The 17,665-nt window shown below is 29.4% G+C and overlaps 2 protein-coding genes across 2 annotated transcripts; both read right to left on the bottom strand.

Annotated features, from left to right (window-relative positions):
• Positions 1-9,827: 9,827 nt before the first annotated feature.
• HELRODRAFT_189057 (hypothetical protein) lies at positions 9,828-15,977 on the bottom strand (the record flags this gene model as incomplete). Its single annotated transcript, XM_009024953.1, has 10 exons — positions 15,856-15,977; positions 15,667-15,777; positions 15,423-15,564; positions 14,537-14,779; positions 14,268-14,453; positions 12,040-12,110; positions 11,873-11,970; positions 10,169-10,258; positions 9,957-10,077; positions 9,828-9,846 (listed from the first exon to the last, which is right to left on the bottom strand). Coding segments are annotated over exons 1-10 (1,191 nt in total), but the record flags the coding sequence as incomplete, so codon positions are not given.
• Positions 15,978-17,461: 1,484 nt separating this feature from the next.
• Positions 17,462-17,665, bottom strand: HELRODRAFT_66604 (hypothetical protein; the record flags this gene model as incomplete). The annotated part of the gene is made up of 1 exon (XM_009024194.1): positions 17,462-17,665. A coding segment is annotated over one exon (204 nt), but the record flags the coding sequence as incomplete, so codon positions are not given.

The raw sequence follows: 17,665 nt of genomic DNA, 5'->3' as shown, positions 1-17,665 counted from the left end.
TAATTTTTTTAGGTATTCTATCATTGAAATGATATTTTCTTTTATTTTCAAAATGTCAACTAGATTATCAGCCAAGGATAACAAAGTTCTTTTTTCTTTTGTTTTATTGCAAATAAATATATGTTTAATAGTTAATTTATTATTACAGAATTGACAAATTGGAATTTCTTTTTTATTTAAGAGATAGTTGTGAGTGAGATTAGTATGACCTATCGTGATTCTATAAATTTTGTTTACCATAAATCTATTGTTAAATGTATTAATATTTGTTTTTGCAATGTTTGGTTGTATTTGCTGGAGATGTGTTTTTGTTTGATCCCATTCTGATTGCCATAATGATATTAGATATTTTACAATGTTTGGTTTTAAGTCAGAATGTGGAATCGCAATATCTGTTATGGGGATCTGGTGAGCTTTTATTGCTAACATGTCAACCTTTTCATTGCCAATTATCCCTATATGACTGGGGATCCATACTATTTGGATATTACATTTATTTTGTATTAACTTATGTATTTTAATTTTTATATTTTTTATAAGTTCATTATTTATTTCAAATTGTTTAAGGGCTAGTACAGTTGACAAGGAATCTGTCACAGAGGTGGACATGGGTTGGGTTAACCCATGGGTTGGGTCCAAATTTTTTAAAGTTGTGTGGGTTGGGTTGGGTTGAAATTTTCAAATTTTATTATAAATAATTTATTTCTGTATTTTTTTTTATTCTTAAACGAACATTTTAACTAGATAACAATCGGTGTATTTTATATCGCTGTAATATTATTGTATCTTTGGTCTATCGTTTCCACTTTCTTTTTGTGATTATTGAGTTGAGCAAAAGTTAACTTCTTTCCGATCGAGAAAATTAGTTTTATTTACAAGTATGGCAGAATCAGAAGAAATTCAGCGTCATTTGAGAGGTTTGTGTGATTTGAATTTGCTAAGTTTGCGAAAGTAAAAAATCTAATAAATTTCACATTAACACTTTTACATTTTTTATGTTTTAATTCCTTTTTTAAAGATTTAATTGTTATTTTTCATAATTTCAAATCTCTTCAGTCTTTACAGTTACACTTTACAGACATCAGAATTTTTTCTCAATTGCTCATTTTACTTATTTACCTGATATTCATGTTTCATTTTCTTTCTTTTTTCTACCTAGAAATGGTTTATTTTTCAAATTTTAGTTGGGTGCTGTTGAAGTTTAGAAATCACATTCATTAGATAAATTTAATTGATTGATTGAACATACTTAAGTATTTAAATATTTATTCATTCCAGAAAAAACAGGGTGGTATATATTAAAAGCACCCACAAATTTAAAATCAGAAATCTGGCAGAAATTTCACATGGTTTTTCAAAAAAAGGAAAATGATGAAAGCGAAATTCCTGTGAATTACTATTGAGTATTGTGCTTGTATTAAGTGCAATAAGGTATATCAGTTTAAAGATTCATCAGGTAAAAACTTTGGCACTAAAAATCAGCAAGAACATATTAAACATTGTGCTGTAGTCTTGCCAAAGTCACAGTTGAAAATCCAGCAATGCTTGAAACGAAAAATTCAACTGTCTCCTCAAGAATTAACGATGTTGAAGCATAGGCAGATCTTTTTCTGTGTTGATGGTTACCACTCATACAAATCTGTTGAAAATAAAGGGCTTCTCAATTTGATGCAGAGCTGTGTTGAGTTAGGTGCCAAATATGGAAAGTTTGATGTTTCTGACGTTGTTGTGGGAAAATATTAGTAACATTTAATTTTTAATTAATTTTCATGTTATTTTATTACACTTGCAGTGTGATTACTTCACCAGTGTGTTTTATTACACATATGATCTTGTATTTTTGAGTTCTGCTTTTTAAATATCATTTGTAAAAATTTGCCTGTTTGGTAAAATTGCGACTCGTGCAGATGGGTCGTGGGTCGGGTCGGGTTGGGTTGAAAAGTTGCATTTTCAGGCGGGTTGGGTTGGGATGGGTTGAGTTGAGTGATGGGTTGGGTTGGGTCAGTAAAAATGGACCCATGTCCACCTCTGATCTGTCATTATGATATATCTTTTATTATTTTCATTTGTTAGTTGATCTAAAGCTAGATTTATTGCTTGTAGTTGTTCTGTATAAATCGCTAATTGCTAAAATCTAAAACTAGATTTATTGCTTGAAGTTCTGCTGTATAAATTGATGTATTATTCGGTAAATGTTGTTGGATATATTGTTTTTCAATAATAACTGCAGCTGTTGTTGAGTCATTAATTTTAGATTCATTAGTGTATATAATTACGTAAGTCTTGTAATGAAATAGAAATTCATTGACTATTGTTTTAATTATATTTGCATCTGTTAATTTGTTGTATTTTGTTAAGTAGGTGTTTATTGTTGGTTGGTTTAATCTTCATGAAGGAAAATTGTCTAATTGATTATTTAAAATTATTATTATTAAAAATTTTTTTATGATTTCCTCCTGTAAACTGAAAAGGTTTAATTGCTTTAAGTTTTTTATTATAAAGGTTTTTATATATTGATGGGAGAATATATTGGAATGCCGAGTTATTTGTATTATAAATAGTTTTGTAATAATAGTTTAATGATAGTTTTAATTGGCGTATCATTAAAGGCATTTCCATAGCCAGAACTTGTAGACTTACTGCTAGTGAAGTTCTATGGGCACTTAAACATCTTCTTAATGATTCATTTATAATGGGGTTAAAAATGTTTAAATAAGATTTTCTAGTGCTTTCATAGACTTGTATTCCGTAATCTAATGCTGATCTTATTTTTGCTTCATATAATGCTAGCAATTTGTTTTGATTTGCTCCCCATTTATAGTGAGATAGTGTTTTAATTAGATTAAGAGGTTTGATACATTTTTTTTAATATATTGGATATGGGGTTACATTTATTTGATTGAACTATGAATTTATGGATTACTTTTTGAATGTTGGGGATTCCGCTTAGTGAAAATTTACTCTTTTGGAATGCCCCATTATGTAACAAATTTATTGTTTGTTCATAATAAACGATAATAATTGCAATTACAACGTAAAACCAGGTCATCGAACCGGAACTGAACCATAACCGAAAACCGTTAAAAACCGAAATTTTGCCGTAACCTAATCGAAATATTGTTTGCTAATTTAACCGAAAACCTCAACAAAATAACGATTCGATGCTAAAAATTTAAAAGAAAATATTTTTGTCAAATTCAGAAAAATAATATTTAGATAATTATTCGTCTTTTAAAATTCTATGTTAATTTTTATTATCTTTGAGAATTTATCTCTCTTTTCGCTTGTTTTTCAGACTTAGTTCGCCGATAATTTAAATAAGAATTGCCACGTAAAGAGAAATCCAGTATAATCGGAGAAATTAAGGTTCAAGAGTGATCATTTTCAAAATTTTGAAGTATCAGCTACACAAGTGAGCCTGGAAGCATCTGTTTGTGGATTAAAATTTATCCTCAGATACTGCAGAAGTGGTCTCAATAAAAACATTTTAGAAGATATATATATTATTAATCAGAGGAGATTTTCATCTTTTTTGAAACTTATATTTATATTATGGATTTCAAAATATCAGTGTTATGATTGTTTTAATTTGTTGAAAAAAAAACAGAAACGTTTCTTTTTATACTTACAACATTTAAAAATCCTTTTTGTTATTGATTTCTTATTATTCACAATCTAAAATTTAATTCAAATTGGCATTGTGGTGATAGTCGGATGTCCGTTACATGCGTTTAAGGAACTATTCTTGAAAAAATTAAGTTTCAGAGTAAAACCAAAAAACCGATATTATTTCAGGAACGAAATCCGGAACCGAACTAAAATTCGTTTTGCTGATTGAACCGAAGCCGTAAATCGAAAGGAAAAAAAATTACGGTTCAATGCCCTGCGTAAAACAAAACGCTGATATTGAAAGAAACATATTTAAGTGCTCATTTATCAAATCAGATTTTGTTGTTTTGTTCGACTAGATTCATAATTCAAATAAAAATTTTGGTATTGAAATCTTTTTTAAAAGTGATTTGTTATAATGCATGTAAATAAGTTTATTAACCATTTTCATAAAAACAACGAAACATAGCTAGTTATTTAAAACTATTCAGCAATTTTCGCTCAATCATCAAAATGAATCAAAGATGAAAATAAAAGTGATAAATTATTTGATATGAAAAAATTCTTACCTGCTCTTGCAGTTGTTGCTGACTGGTCCTTAATAAAAAATGGTTTGCATACATCAATTATTTAATACAATGTTGAATTTATTTAAGTTTCCAAAAACAAAAAATTAATAAATATTGCTCGTATTTGCTGACACGCGTTTTCAAATTTTAACCAACTTTTGCCAAGAATTATTGTATTATCAACTTCATTCGCAGAACAATATTATTTATAAATAATTCAGCTGATACGAATGAAAAACTTTGTGCATATGTGGATGACATTTTTGAGGCTTATGATGAGGCATTTCAAAAAATTCCTTGAAACACTAAACGAGTCTAAGATGAGTTTTAGAATTAGAAATGATAATTGTTCAAAAAAAAAGAAAAATATAACATCCTAACAGTTTCAATTTTAATTGAACATTTTTCCTGTGCTAACTGGACCTGGACAAAGAAATGGAAAATAAGATTAACGCTGCTGAGAGGTGGTTTTTGAGAAGAATTATGAAAATTAGTTGGACCTCTCAGTTCAGCATTGTTGTCCAAGATTTGCCTAGTGATTTTAGTTTTGTGTTTCCTTTTCATGCGATTTTTTATAGCGCGAGTTTATACGTGCATCGTGAGTCTTCTCGATAGCTTGGTAGTCGAATATATATATATAATATATATACAAAATTAATGTGCACGGATCTTAGCTCGCACGTATTTATATCTGATTCCGTTGAGTTTAGCAGAGTACAATTTTTCAATTATTGTATTCATTATTAAAACTTTGAAACACATTAAACATAAATAAGCTAGTTGCCAAAAAGGGAAAGATTGCAGGGAAAAGAGATCGCGGTCAATCGCGGTGAAGTCTTGTGTCACATGTTGAATATTACCACATTGTAACTACCACAAGGTGTTAAAGATTGATTGGTCGCCAATGTTCTGAAAGGATAAGGCACGAGATGGAAGAAGATTTGCTTCAAAGCTGGTGTATACTTAACATAAACAAAGGCAGACATCTTTCTCGACTGAAAAGGTTGTTGCAGTTGTTTAAAAATATCACAGTGTTGTAGGCATTGTTCAATACGCATTTAAGTGATATATATATATATATATATATATATTCCAAATTTTCAAAATTATATATATATATATTTTGGGTTTAGACTATCATAAATACAATTATTTACAAATATCACTGCGTTTTCGGCATTATTCAACTTGTTGTTGAGTTTCTCAATTTTTCTAACGAGACTTTTATCATCTTGATGAAGTTTATTAAGGTTAAATAAAAAACATTTAATATTTGACATTTTTGACAAAACATTATTAATAACGTTATTACTACAGAAAAGCTCTTTTCGGCATCAACTGCCATCATCAGTGTAGTTATATAGTATTGTTCTGTCTTTGTGTCTTTGTTTTATCTGCAACTTTGATTGTAACTTAATTAGAATTAAAGTTAATCATGTGTTTCTTTGTCGGTTATTTAATCAAAAGGCTGTTTCAAAGCTGGTGTATATTTATTATAATATTGATATTATTTAGTTGAATATTTATTGCTAGTTTACGTTTATCAATGAAAATTGATTCTGCTATCTTCAATTAGAAGTATTACAACAGAGAATAATTGAGAAACTCAACTAAAAGTTGAATAATGCCTCAAACGCAGTGATCTTTATAAATTATATATATATATATACTCTACTTTGTTGATTCCTTGTTTGTTTGAAGTGAATACTTAGTTTTACAATCTTCAACTTCATTAAATATAACAATGTTACGTGTTTCCATAATCGATGATTCATGTGTTTCCATATTTATTATTTGTTGGTAGGAAGGATTCCTATTGCCGGTTGTTGATTTTATGCATGAAGGAACAGAAATGCTTTCCTCGGTATTCCTATACCATCTTCGATTTTCAAATTGATGTGTTGTGTTTGTGCCCAGATGCTCAAATATATATATATATATATATATATATATATATATATATATATATATACATATACGTATATATATATACATATATATATATATATAATCATAAAATATATATATATATATATATACTGTGCCTTTACTCCGTTGATTCCTTTATTGTTTAAAGTGAATACCTAGTATTACAATGTTCGACTTCTTTAATTTAACACTTTTACCTAGTTTTACAATGTTCGACTTCTTTAATTTAACACTTTTAGGTGTTTTCATTATTGACGATTCCTCTGTTTCTAAATTTATTGGTAGGATGAATTCCAATTGTCCGTCAACAAGGTCACTATCTATTATATATATATATATATATATATATATATATATATATATATATATATATATTATATATATGTATGTATATCAAATCAAATCACTTTTATTCAATCAAACAAAACAAAAGCATGAATGATTCGGAGACCAAAAAAAGAAAATTAATTCTTGTGGGCTCGGCCGCCGTATATATATAATATAATATATATATATATTATATATATATATATAAATATTTTTGCCCATTTTGCGTTGATTAGTTTTTTACCAATAGATTCAACATTTCGTATTTGGGTTAAATCATATTTATTAAACAGTTGTGTGATAGTGCGGCTTACAACGTTGTTTCGGGGTGAGCGCCATCTTCTCGTTTTTGCGCTGATTAAAAAACTAATCAACGCAAAATGGGAAAAAATATTTAATGAAGTTTGTATTGCTGAGTACCTCGTACCAAAATATATATATATATATACATACATACATACATATACATACACACACACACACACACATATATATATATATATATATATATATATATATATATATATATATATATATATATATATATATATTATTAACTTGAAAAAATACGTTCGTCAGCATATGATAAACTTTTTCAGAAAATTATAATTAATTAAAAATTAAAAGTGTTTACCGGATTAAACGTATGCAAGCCAGCATACATTTTTTATTAAAATATAAACCACATTAGTTTGGTCTTTCATTATTAAAAATTAAACCAGAAAGAAATTACAATGAACGTCTAACAGACAGACGAACTAACCATGCTCTGTTGACCCTGTTGAATCAAATTTTTATTATTTTAAGTATTTAAAAATTTCACCATAATCGAGAAACATAATTTAAAATATAATATTCATTTTATTAAAACATCATCAAGTTAAACAAACGTCATAGCTATTTTTTGTGACTTAGTGTGATTCACTCTTAATTAAAAGCATCAGCATGAAATAAAAGTTGCAGCGTTTACCTACTGATATAACTTTCATTTTTTTGTTATTCAAAATGTTGTTCAGTTACGTAGAAATTCATTTAAAATGATAAATTCTTTATAAAACAATATATATTCAACATTTTTTGGAATAATTAATAATCACATAATCACTTTTTAATACAATTGAATAAAATTTTGCGAGTATTAAAAATATTTTCAAATATAATTTTAGTGTTAAACTAAAATAGTTTATTGTAACAACTATTGTAGAATAAATATATCAAAATCTGTAAATGTTGATGTTTTGTATCAAATTTTTATGTCCTTTGTAGTTTCAATAGATAGTGGATAATTTGTACTGATTATTATTATTATTAATTTATATCGCGTCCTATGCATAGCTTCAGGGACGCTTGGATAAACAAAGACTTTTGACGCTTCACGTTATGCCATATTCTGCCTCAAGTCTGTCAATAAGATAGAGTTTTTATAGGAAGGAAGCTGGCCGGGTCCCGGACAAAAATTACTGGGAAGCATTCGAGAAGCGGCATGTGGGGTGTGGCAAGATTTCATGATAAGTTTTGTCGCAATAGGAACGTGTTAAACAACTTGAAAGTAACGAAACTTAAATTTCGAATTAAATAACTAAATTGTGGTATTGCTAACAGAACAGTGAAATTGTCAAATATTAACAACGAATGGGTCGAAATTGTCACTAAAGGCAGTAACAACACAAAAAAACCACCTGAACGGTCAGTTTTTACAAAGGCGGCAGTCAGCGAATTAAACGACAAAAAAAATACAAAAAAAGTCCTCATTTAAGAATCGACTGAATCAACTGAGAACATTTTGCCAGAAAAGAAAGTTTTGCATCTAAAAAATACCTTGTTGGTTGCCTCTACAGACCAAATGACTTTCCTAATATAGGCAACTTCAATTTTTCATCGATGGAGTGGTCAAATGGCATTGTATTTTCAGTTAAATGCAATAATGTTATTGAACAGAGATTTAGCAAAACTCTTAGTAACGCACTCATGTGGCCGACCTTTCAAATTTGTGAAAATGCGGTAATCAACCCTCTAAACTAAATATCTACAACTGAAAGTTATTAAAAAATTGCTTAAAAAAATTTTTAAAGAAACAGCCTAATCAACGAAAAAACGAACAAAGAAAGAAAGAAAGGAACGAATGAAGGAACGAACGAACAAACAACCAAACGTCTTAGAAACCAATGTCCTACAAAATCACTAAATAAATTTACGCGAACAAAATTATATTTTCTTGAAAGTTAAGATTTATTTTGTTTTCTTTTTGGAGAAAGCAGAAGAAAGTAAAGCTTTTTGTTCTTTGTGTGAAATTAAATTTTTCATATCGTTTTCAAAGTTTTATTAGAATTTTCATTTTGTTTATAACATAAAAAATCTACAAAAAGCATATGCATGGTTTTCTCTAACGTTTAATTTTTCAATTTTGTTTAATTTTTTGATGTTTCTGTGGTATTTGATTTGTATATATTTTAAAAAGAACGGTGGTTAGCAAATGAAAAAAACACTAACATTCCTGTACTTTCCACATGTGCAATAAAAGGTTCTTTTTCAACTGTTGTATAACGATAAAAACTTTAAAAAATTGATAACAAACACTCAAATGTTTAAAAATTTGATAATAAACACACAGATATTGAAAAAATGAGTCACCTGATTTGACGCAACATTTTTTGCTGAAACAATTAAAAATTTTATAGTTAGATAAAAAAAAGATTTCGAAAACATTTTTATCATTTAAAAATTTTTAATAATGCTTTTAAGATCGTTCTTCAGATGTGGTTTATTTTAATTTACATACAGATCATCATTAAAAGGCACATTTGCCATATTCACAATGTTAGTTAGTTATTTTTTAAATTCTATCTAACCAACAATCAAGGTGAAAATATAACTTATATATACAAAATATATCTGATCTTTCCTATCCGGTTAAAGCCGGTTACCTTTTTGTGTTTTATTCTTCCATTTTTTTACTTTCTAAGTTCTTTTCTAATTAGAACATTACCAAACCCCTTCAACCTTGGCCGTCTGAAAATATCAACGAAAAGCCCAACCCTAAGATATTTTTATAAATGTTGTCACAAAATTTATATTTAGAGCCAATGACGCAAATGATAATGCTGCCGTTTTGTTTTTACAAAACATACACTTTCGGATGATTGCTTTATCAGAAACTTTCAGGCAGGTTTCTATTCTGATACCTATCCACGCCATCTTAGTTTTCCGTTCCGTTAAATATTATGAAAGTCACAATTAATATTTTTTATAGCTTTCTAACAAATTTTTAAAATTTATTGCATAAAACTTACCAATAAATCCAGAAGCAAAAACAGCAGAAAAACAAGCAAGCCAACAACAATAATCCCATTATTAATCCAATAGCTATAGCAACTGGATTCCAATTAAATCCTTCCCATCGAGTATTAGCTCCCTGTTAATTTATACCGTAAAGTTATTTAATGTTTATAGATATATTTATGTGTATAAATTATTTCTAAATGTATAAAGTTGAATTAAACAAAATTAATATATTTTTTTCACAGTTATTCCGATGACATTGGCGTCTTTTCTAGCATCTACGGTATTAAATTTTTTATCAAGTTCCAATGGAGTCACAGGCCGATTTGATACTGCGTCAATAACGTATAAATATACATCGGTCCTAAAATTAAAAATATCAAAATGAATCATGCGTCTCCAATTGAATCTGTTTATAAGTATGAGATTATTCTTCAAAAACTTATTTAATTTACCATTTATCGTTGAATCCTCCAGTAAGTAGTATATGTGGGTCTGTACTGGCTAAACATACATACCCATTATTTGTGAAATTTCTCAATTGACTGAAATTTAAAAAAATGTCAAATAAATTTTTTTATAACATATATCAAAGTAACAAACAAGACTTTTAATGGATATTTTTTATAACTTTTTGATAATTACTTTCAAAACAGAAATTTTAAAATTGAGTTTTATTTTATTTGATATTTAAATAAAACGAACATCTATTTTTTTATCTAAACCGAATTGGCGCTTTTAAATTTAGTAACCCAAATCAACCATTCCAAAAAATGATTAATTCAAATTTTATTCTGTGATGGCCAAGTTGTTAAAGTCACATGCTGCTGTGACCGAGTTCGAATGAGACAAAAAAATCCCTGCCTATCACATACTTCGAGCGTGATCCGTCTTTTAGTACGCATTCATATACGCTGTTTGTGTGTTGTTGATTTCTCAGAACCAACCTAAAAAACGGGTAATAGACCTTAAACACTTTTTTGAAATTCACTTGGTTTCAAATGGTCAAACCTTTTCAAATTTTTACAAAAAGACCACGATCACCTCAAATCTACAACGCAAACCACAGATATATTATCTATACGTTAAAGATATATTATCTGACATATTTGTGGCTCCGATATAGTATATGCCTCCCTCTTTTCGTCAAGTTTTGCCGCAAAGAAACAGTTAAAACTACTGCAAACACTTACAAACAAACTAATAGATCCAATTGCAATATTTGTCAGCCCTTACCCAAACAACACAAATTCTTAGCATTTTTAATTTAAATATACTGTTATAACCGATCCCTTGAACTTGTAAGGTATGGTTATTTCTCTCTACGTGGATTCTTGACTCTTAAACAGACTTATTTCAGATGAACTCTATCAGAAAAAAAACAGTGCTGGCATTCACTTGTGTGTATCTCTGTGATCAATCCATCGTTTATGTCGTTAGAATACAGCACAATAACTAATTGACGGGTAAATTACGGAATACAACCAATCGTCAATAATTAAGCTTCTCTCATCGGACTAATTGTATTGCGTTCTCCTAGCTCTGGCGTCCTTTACTGCAGTGAGTTTCCAGCTATCAAAATCTTACCTCTGTCACCAGTGTGTTATCTCCTGAAGATCCCATTTCTAACACCAGTGTTGTAACCTCTTCGACCTCGTAACTACCAACACCGATGTTATAGCTTCAATACTCGCTATATCTTCAACACCGTGTTGTAGCTTCCAACGATAGTCAAGAGTTCGTTTATCCGTAGGTTCAAGATTTCCAATAGATGAATGCAACTACTTTTAAACGCAAACTAAGTTGAACGTTTATTTAAAACCAGCAGTAATAGAAACAATAAATTAATCCAAATAACTACGTAAATCACATTTACAAATTCAACGTCAACAGTTGTTCCGTCTTCTTCTTACCTGTTCTCCTCTCTCTTGTGTATCTGTCCTCTCCGTTTTTTCTCTTCTTGGCGTTGTTTATGTATCTACCGATCTGCTAGTAAATGTGTCACATGCCGTGTCATGTGACTTTTACAACTGTTTTAATTATTTACGCCTTCTAATTAAATTTACAAGGACTTCACGCAATTTCTAACTACAAATTTTTATCTCGGCTTCACGTCTGTAACAATACGTAAAAAAGTTGATTCAAAATATTCTACATACCTTATTAGCACATTTTTGTAATTTTTCGTTTCAAATTCTTGAATCTTTTTATTCAAAGTAATTAAAGTTAAATCTGTAGTTTGGTTGACAATGTAGCCCTGGAAATTTGTTTTCAAATATAGTTTTTTAATTTTGTGAAAGCAATCAATAAAATTGACAAAAAAAACCATTAAGGTCAACAGAGTTTCGCTCTCAGGATTTTGCTTATAATATGATTTGACATTCAACTGGGTGAAACCTAAAGATATTGAATAAATGTAGTTTACTATAAATGTAACATGAATTCCCATTGAGGTAGTTAATAATGTCATTAATAATGAGTTGTATCAACCAATCAATCAGTCAGTCAGTCGGTCGGTCGGTTGGCCGGCCGATCGATCGATCGATCAATCAATCAACCAATCAATCAATCAATCAATCAATCAATCAATCAATCAATCAATCAATCAATCAATCAATCAACCAACCAACCAATCAATCAATCAATCAATCAATCAATCAATCAATCAATCAATCAATCAATCAATCAATCAATCAACCAACCAACCAACCATCCAACCAACCAACCAACCAACCAATCAATCAATCAATCAATCAATCAATCAATTAGCTTATAAAGCGCTATTTCCGCGATGTTTAACAGCGCTTCTCAATAAATTTTGAAAACAGATGGGTCTTGAGATCCGCTCTGAATTTTGTAAGTGGAGGAAAAGTAGTCAAAGAAGTAGGTAGAAAATTCCAGAGGAAAGGACCAGAAAATGCAAAAACAGATTTAGCAAAAGAGTGTTTAATGCGAGTTAAGAAGAAGTGAGAACAAAAAAACGATCGTAAACCGGGTTTATGTTCAATTAATATATCTGATTAGTTCTTAAGTACAAGATAAGGAGATATATAAGAAAAGAAAGCGGCACGAGCAACTAGACGAGCAGCAGAGTTAAAAGCTTTACTTATAGGATAAAGTGTAGAATCAGGAAGACCATAGTAGAGCGAATCAAAATAATCAATCTTAGATAAAACTAAAGAAGTAACAAGAAAGAAAAGAGTAGGACCATGACGAGAAGGCAACAATTTTTATATTCTACGTAGATGAAAGTAAGAACTTCTAGCTATTAATCTGAAAAAAAGAGAGTTCATTGAACTTTTTGACGTCGCTGAGTTTCTCATAACTTTACATATAAAATATGCTGCTCTATCGTGGTCAGGCTTTGCCACCCAGCAACAACTACATCAACTACAATCACTCATCAATTTAATTAGAATAAATTATTTACCTTCATCGTGCCCACCCATCACACATTAAAAGACGCTCGTTTTATAAGAAAATTGAAGCCAACTGCAATCGTAACCCATTACTACCACCAATCAAAATTACTTCATACAACTAACGTCAAGGCAAACACAACTACGCAATCGCCGCACGCCCAACCTACCAAGATAACACATCCAATCATATACATCTCAGGTCTATTAGCAATCAGTCGACCAATCAGTCGCTTAATTTATATAAATTACATTTAAAACACTGTTTTTGTCAATGTGGCTACTTAATTCTTTAGCTCCAATTCTACGCCAAGCATTTTAAAATTTATAATTATTATATTTTATTTATTTTACTTATTTCTTTCATTCAAGACATTAATTTTATACTTTTAATATTTTATTACCTAATTTGATCACATTATATTACAATTACTAAGTAACATTCGACTAACTGCCTTACACTCGTCATTCTCTAAGTCACTATTATCTAGTCTATTTATATTTTTCATAGACTTTTTCAAGCAATTAGTTGTTATTTTTTATTATAACCATTATTGTAATAAAACACTTAACATGCGTGTCGCATACTTGTGCCCAAATATTTTGTGGGTTTGCACAATTTATTTCGGGTATATATTTGTCGGCGTATTTGTATGAATGTTTTTTTGAACATGTTCGTAGCACGGACGAAAAAAATAACATTGTTGTTTTTGAATATGCTCCATTTTTAAAACTTGCATGAATAAAAATTACAGAAATATTTCTTGTTATATACTTATTTAATTTACTTTATTTCTACTTAATGTAACTATTTTTTTTATAATCGGAATTCTAATTTTCCTTGTTAAATATCAGGCAGGTATGACGCTACCATGATGTTTCAGTAACTACACAACATGCAGTCTTATGCAGTCCTTCGTTTATACAGATTCACTTTGTAAATGCTGGTAGAAATTAATTCTTAGCCGAATACTCAATTTTTACGTATTATTTATTAAAAAAAATAAAATTAAACAAGATAAAAAATCAATTTAAAGAGCATTGCTTAGTTGATGTGCATGAATTGTATAACAATTTTTATTATTTCTCCGGTGGCTAATCGCATTTGCAAATATGGGTAAAAAATATATTTTACCAATAATGTTGGCTGGATTAGTTGATAGAACCAAGTCTCCATTTTCCATTATTTTGAGATTTCTGTTATTTTGAGCTGGATTTGTGTCATCAGCCTTGAACATTATATCGTCTTTTTTATTTTGATCAGTTGCGTATTTTCGGAGATTGTCAATCGTAGAACCTTTCTCGGCCGTTGTGGGAATGCCTAAAATCAAAATTTGAAATAGTAAATTTCACGGATGATACATATCAGCAAATTAAATGATTGGAAAAAGTTTTTCCACTAACAAATTGGTAAAGTATTAGAAGTGAACTGAACTGGAGGAGGAGAATTTAAAGTAAAAGTCACACTTATTTTGGACTGATCCGAATTATTTAATGCACACAAAAATTCCTGTTGACCATTTTGAAGTACAACATTCATATATTGGGCTTTCACTACAAACCCATAAGTTTTCCTAGTTATCGAAGCGATGTTGTTGTCAATTATTATCAATTCTCCCGTTGTTTTGTTAAGTTGGAAAACCTTGTCTATTAAAAACAGAAATAAATGAATGAAAATATGAATATATATATTATAAAAGACAAAAAACATTTAAACACACACACACACACCACACTAACACACACAACACACACACACGCCACACTAACACACACAACACACACACAAATATATATATATTTATATGCTGGAAGATCATATTTTATACAGTATTGTAAAAATTCTATCGAGTTGTTGCCATTAATAAATTTAATTTTGTTTTTTCAAATTATTGGAAATAGAATTATTATCCAAGTTTATCATGAAAATTTAATAAAACCGTTGTTATCCAAATTCATCATGCATCAGAATTTGGATAACAACAGTTTTATTAAATTACACATTGGACGGCAAGATGGTTTAATAATTGAGGCACCTGGTTCTGCGCTGCAATGACTGTGTTCAAATGCACATAGTTCAAAATCCGTTATTCGTTACTCGCATTTTGTGTGATATGTTGATTCAAGAGTGCCTATTTACTTGCGCTGTGTGTGCGTAGGTGCCACTTTTAAAAACCAGTTTCAACAAAACAATAGTATTAGTATGCAGCTTTGACATTGAAAACGATTTTTGTAACAAGTTACGCCTGCGTAAGCTTTTCAAGTCAAATTTGATTAAAAATAAAATAACTTGTTTTGTCATCGGATGAATCCAAGTAATAGTTTATAGCTGCATCTTTGTGATTGGGTTTGGCTTTGAAAGTGTAAATCACCTGATTTTTACTGTCATTTGAAACGACAAATGTTTCATTGAGCTTCACTGTGCAATTGTTCTGTAACATAAATTAAAAATTTACACGTTATTAATAGCATAATTTTCAAAGTTTATTTAAAAACTTTCATGCGTCTTAACCAATATTTTTCACTCAATTTACCGAATCAAAAGCGAACTGGGGATTTCTTGTGTAGAATGGCGTGACGAACACGTTGAGATATCTTGTCACTTGACTGTTGGCTACTTTTGCATCACGCACAGCTATATTCAACTTTATTATAATGTATGTAAATATAGAATAAGACATTATAAGTTTCAGCTATGTTGAAATATTTTTAGTAAATATTACTCGATATGAATTTTGAGTGTCATAATCCAAAGCTCCGTTCAAATTAACAGTCGCGTTATTGTTTTGCGAAATAATTATAAAAGGACCGGTGGTATTCAATTCTTGGTTCATTTCATTGATGAATGAATAAATTAAAGGACCTGATCCTGGAGCGTACGGACTTGCTCTCAAATCATAAATGACCGACATTTTAGGTAATGTCTACATGAAAAAAAAAACAATAAATTTTTTTGAATAAATTTGATTGGAACAAACTCAAACTGACTAAAAAATAACAAAAATAAAGTTGAAATAGGTGAAATAAAACATTTAGTAACCTCCAATACATTTACTGAATCATAAAGACTATTTGGCTTGATCCATGTTGGACTGCACTGTTCTCTACAAGATAGCGAAACAATTATTTTAACTGTTGAACTCGACGATAAACGCACTGGTGAACCGTTGTCCGTTGCATTGACTACCATCGTAAAGCTATCCGACTTCGATTTAAGTGACCGGACAAGCGTTATTAAACCGCTGTTTGAATTGATTGAAAAATATCCTGAAACAAATAAAATGTTATTAAACACATTACGTTTTAATTTAATGATCCTGATTCTTCACAAATCAAATCACAAAGTAAAAAGATTGACTAGTACTTGCGAAAAAAGTTATATAAATGACGTGATGTCAAACTGCTACGTGTGACGAATGAAAAACGGTTAATATTCAAACAATTTGTTGGCCGTTGAAAAAATATGGGAAAAAAATAAATAGCAATGAGCGGGAATTGGTATTTATATCCCTGATTCCCATTTATAATAATTTATAGTTCTATGTTAAACTAATTCATTTAAGTTTAAGCTTAGTTTTAGTTTTATTAAAAAAAAGTTTAGATCTAATCACTGCCTATTTTGAGCCTCATTCTCACGTTTTCCATTTTTTATATTTTTATTCCTTCCTTTTCACATTTTCGAAATAAAAAAAATAGAAATACCAATGCTTTGAAAATTATTAAAACAAAACTGTAATTCAATAGAAACATAAAATTCGTTTTTCAATATTGTATACAAATAAAATGACAAGTTCCTTTTTTTAATAAAAGTTTTTCTAACAAAAAAAAGATCAACAGTTTACTGTTAAATGTGTATTACTTGACATCTCAAAATAAACTTTATTTAATAATTTCTATGATCACATCATGGACTCACAAATAATGAAATTTAAACTAAAATTTATCACAGTTTAAATTTTTTTAAAATGGGAAGATATAAAAACATCTGGCTTATGTAAAGAAACATTCTTTACAATACAACAAACCTTTGAAGCATTAGTCTTAGATGCTCAAAATATTTATTAGAAAACAAAAATCTCATTTATGTGTTACTGGAAAACTTCAATTGGAATCATTAGAATTTAGATTCGTCTCAGACCAGTTGTATATCAATCACATTTCGATACAACAAGTAATTATCAGCCACAAATAATTATGTGCAAGCCCTTATTTAAACATAATGATTCTAATTTTAATGAAGTGAAGCAGCTTTTTTAACTGCAAGAAAATCAAATTAATCCAAAATTGCAGATGACATTGCAGCAAAATTTCAATACGTTTATGAGCTAATTAAAATGTAAATCGTATTGGTCTCCAACCTTCCTTGTTTCCATCCACAATAGTGTACGTGATTCGACCATTTTCACCAAGATCGCCATCAGTAGCTAATACTTGCAAAACTGACGATTGTACTGGCAAGTCGTCGTTTATAGAAGACTGGTACGTATATTGTGTAAATTGGGGAGGATGGTTGTTAACGTCCACCACTGTTAC

Source organism: Helobdella robusta (genome assembly GCF_000326865.2).
Source record: "Helobdella robusta unplaced genomic scaffold HELROscaffold_4, whole genome shotgun sequence".
In the NCBI taxonomy this organism is placed as follows: domain Eukaryota; kingdom Metazoa; phylum Annelida; class Clitellata; order Rhynchobdellida; family Glossiphoniidae; genus Helobdella; species Helobdella robusta.
This window is presented reverse-complemented; position numbering and strand designations above follow the sequence as displayed.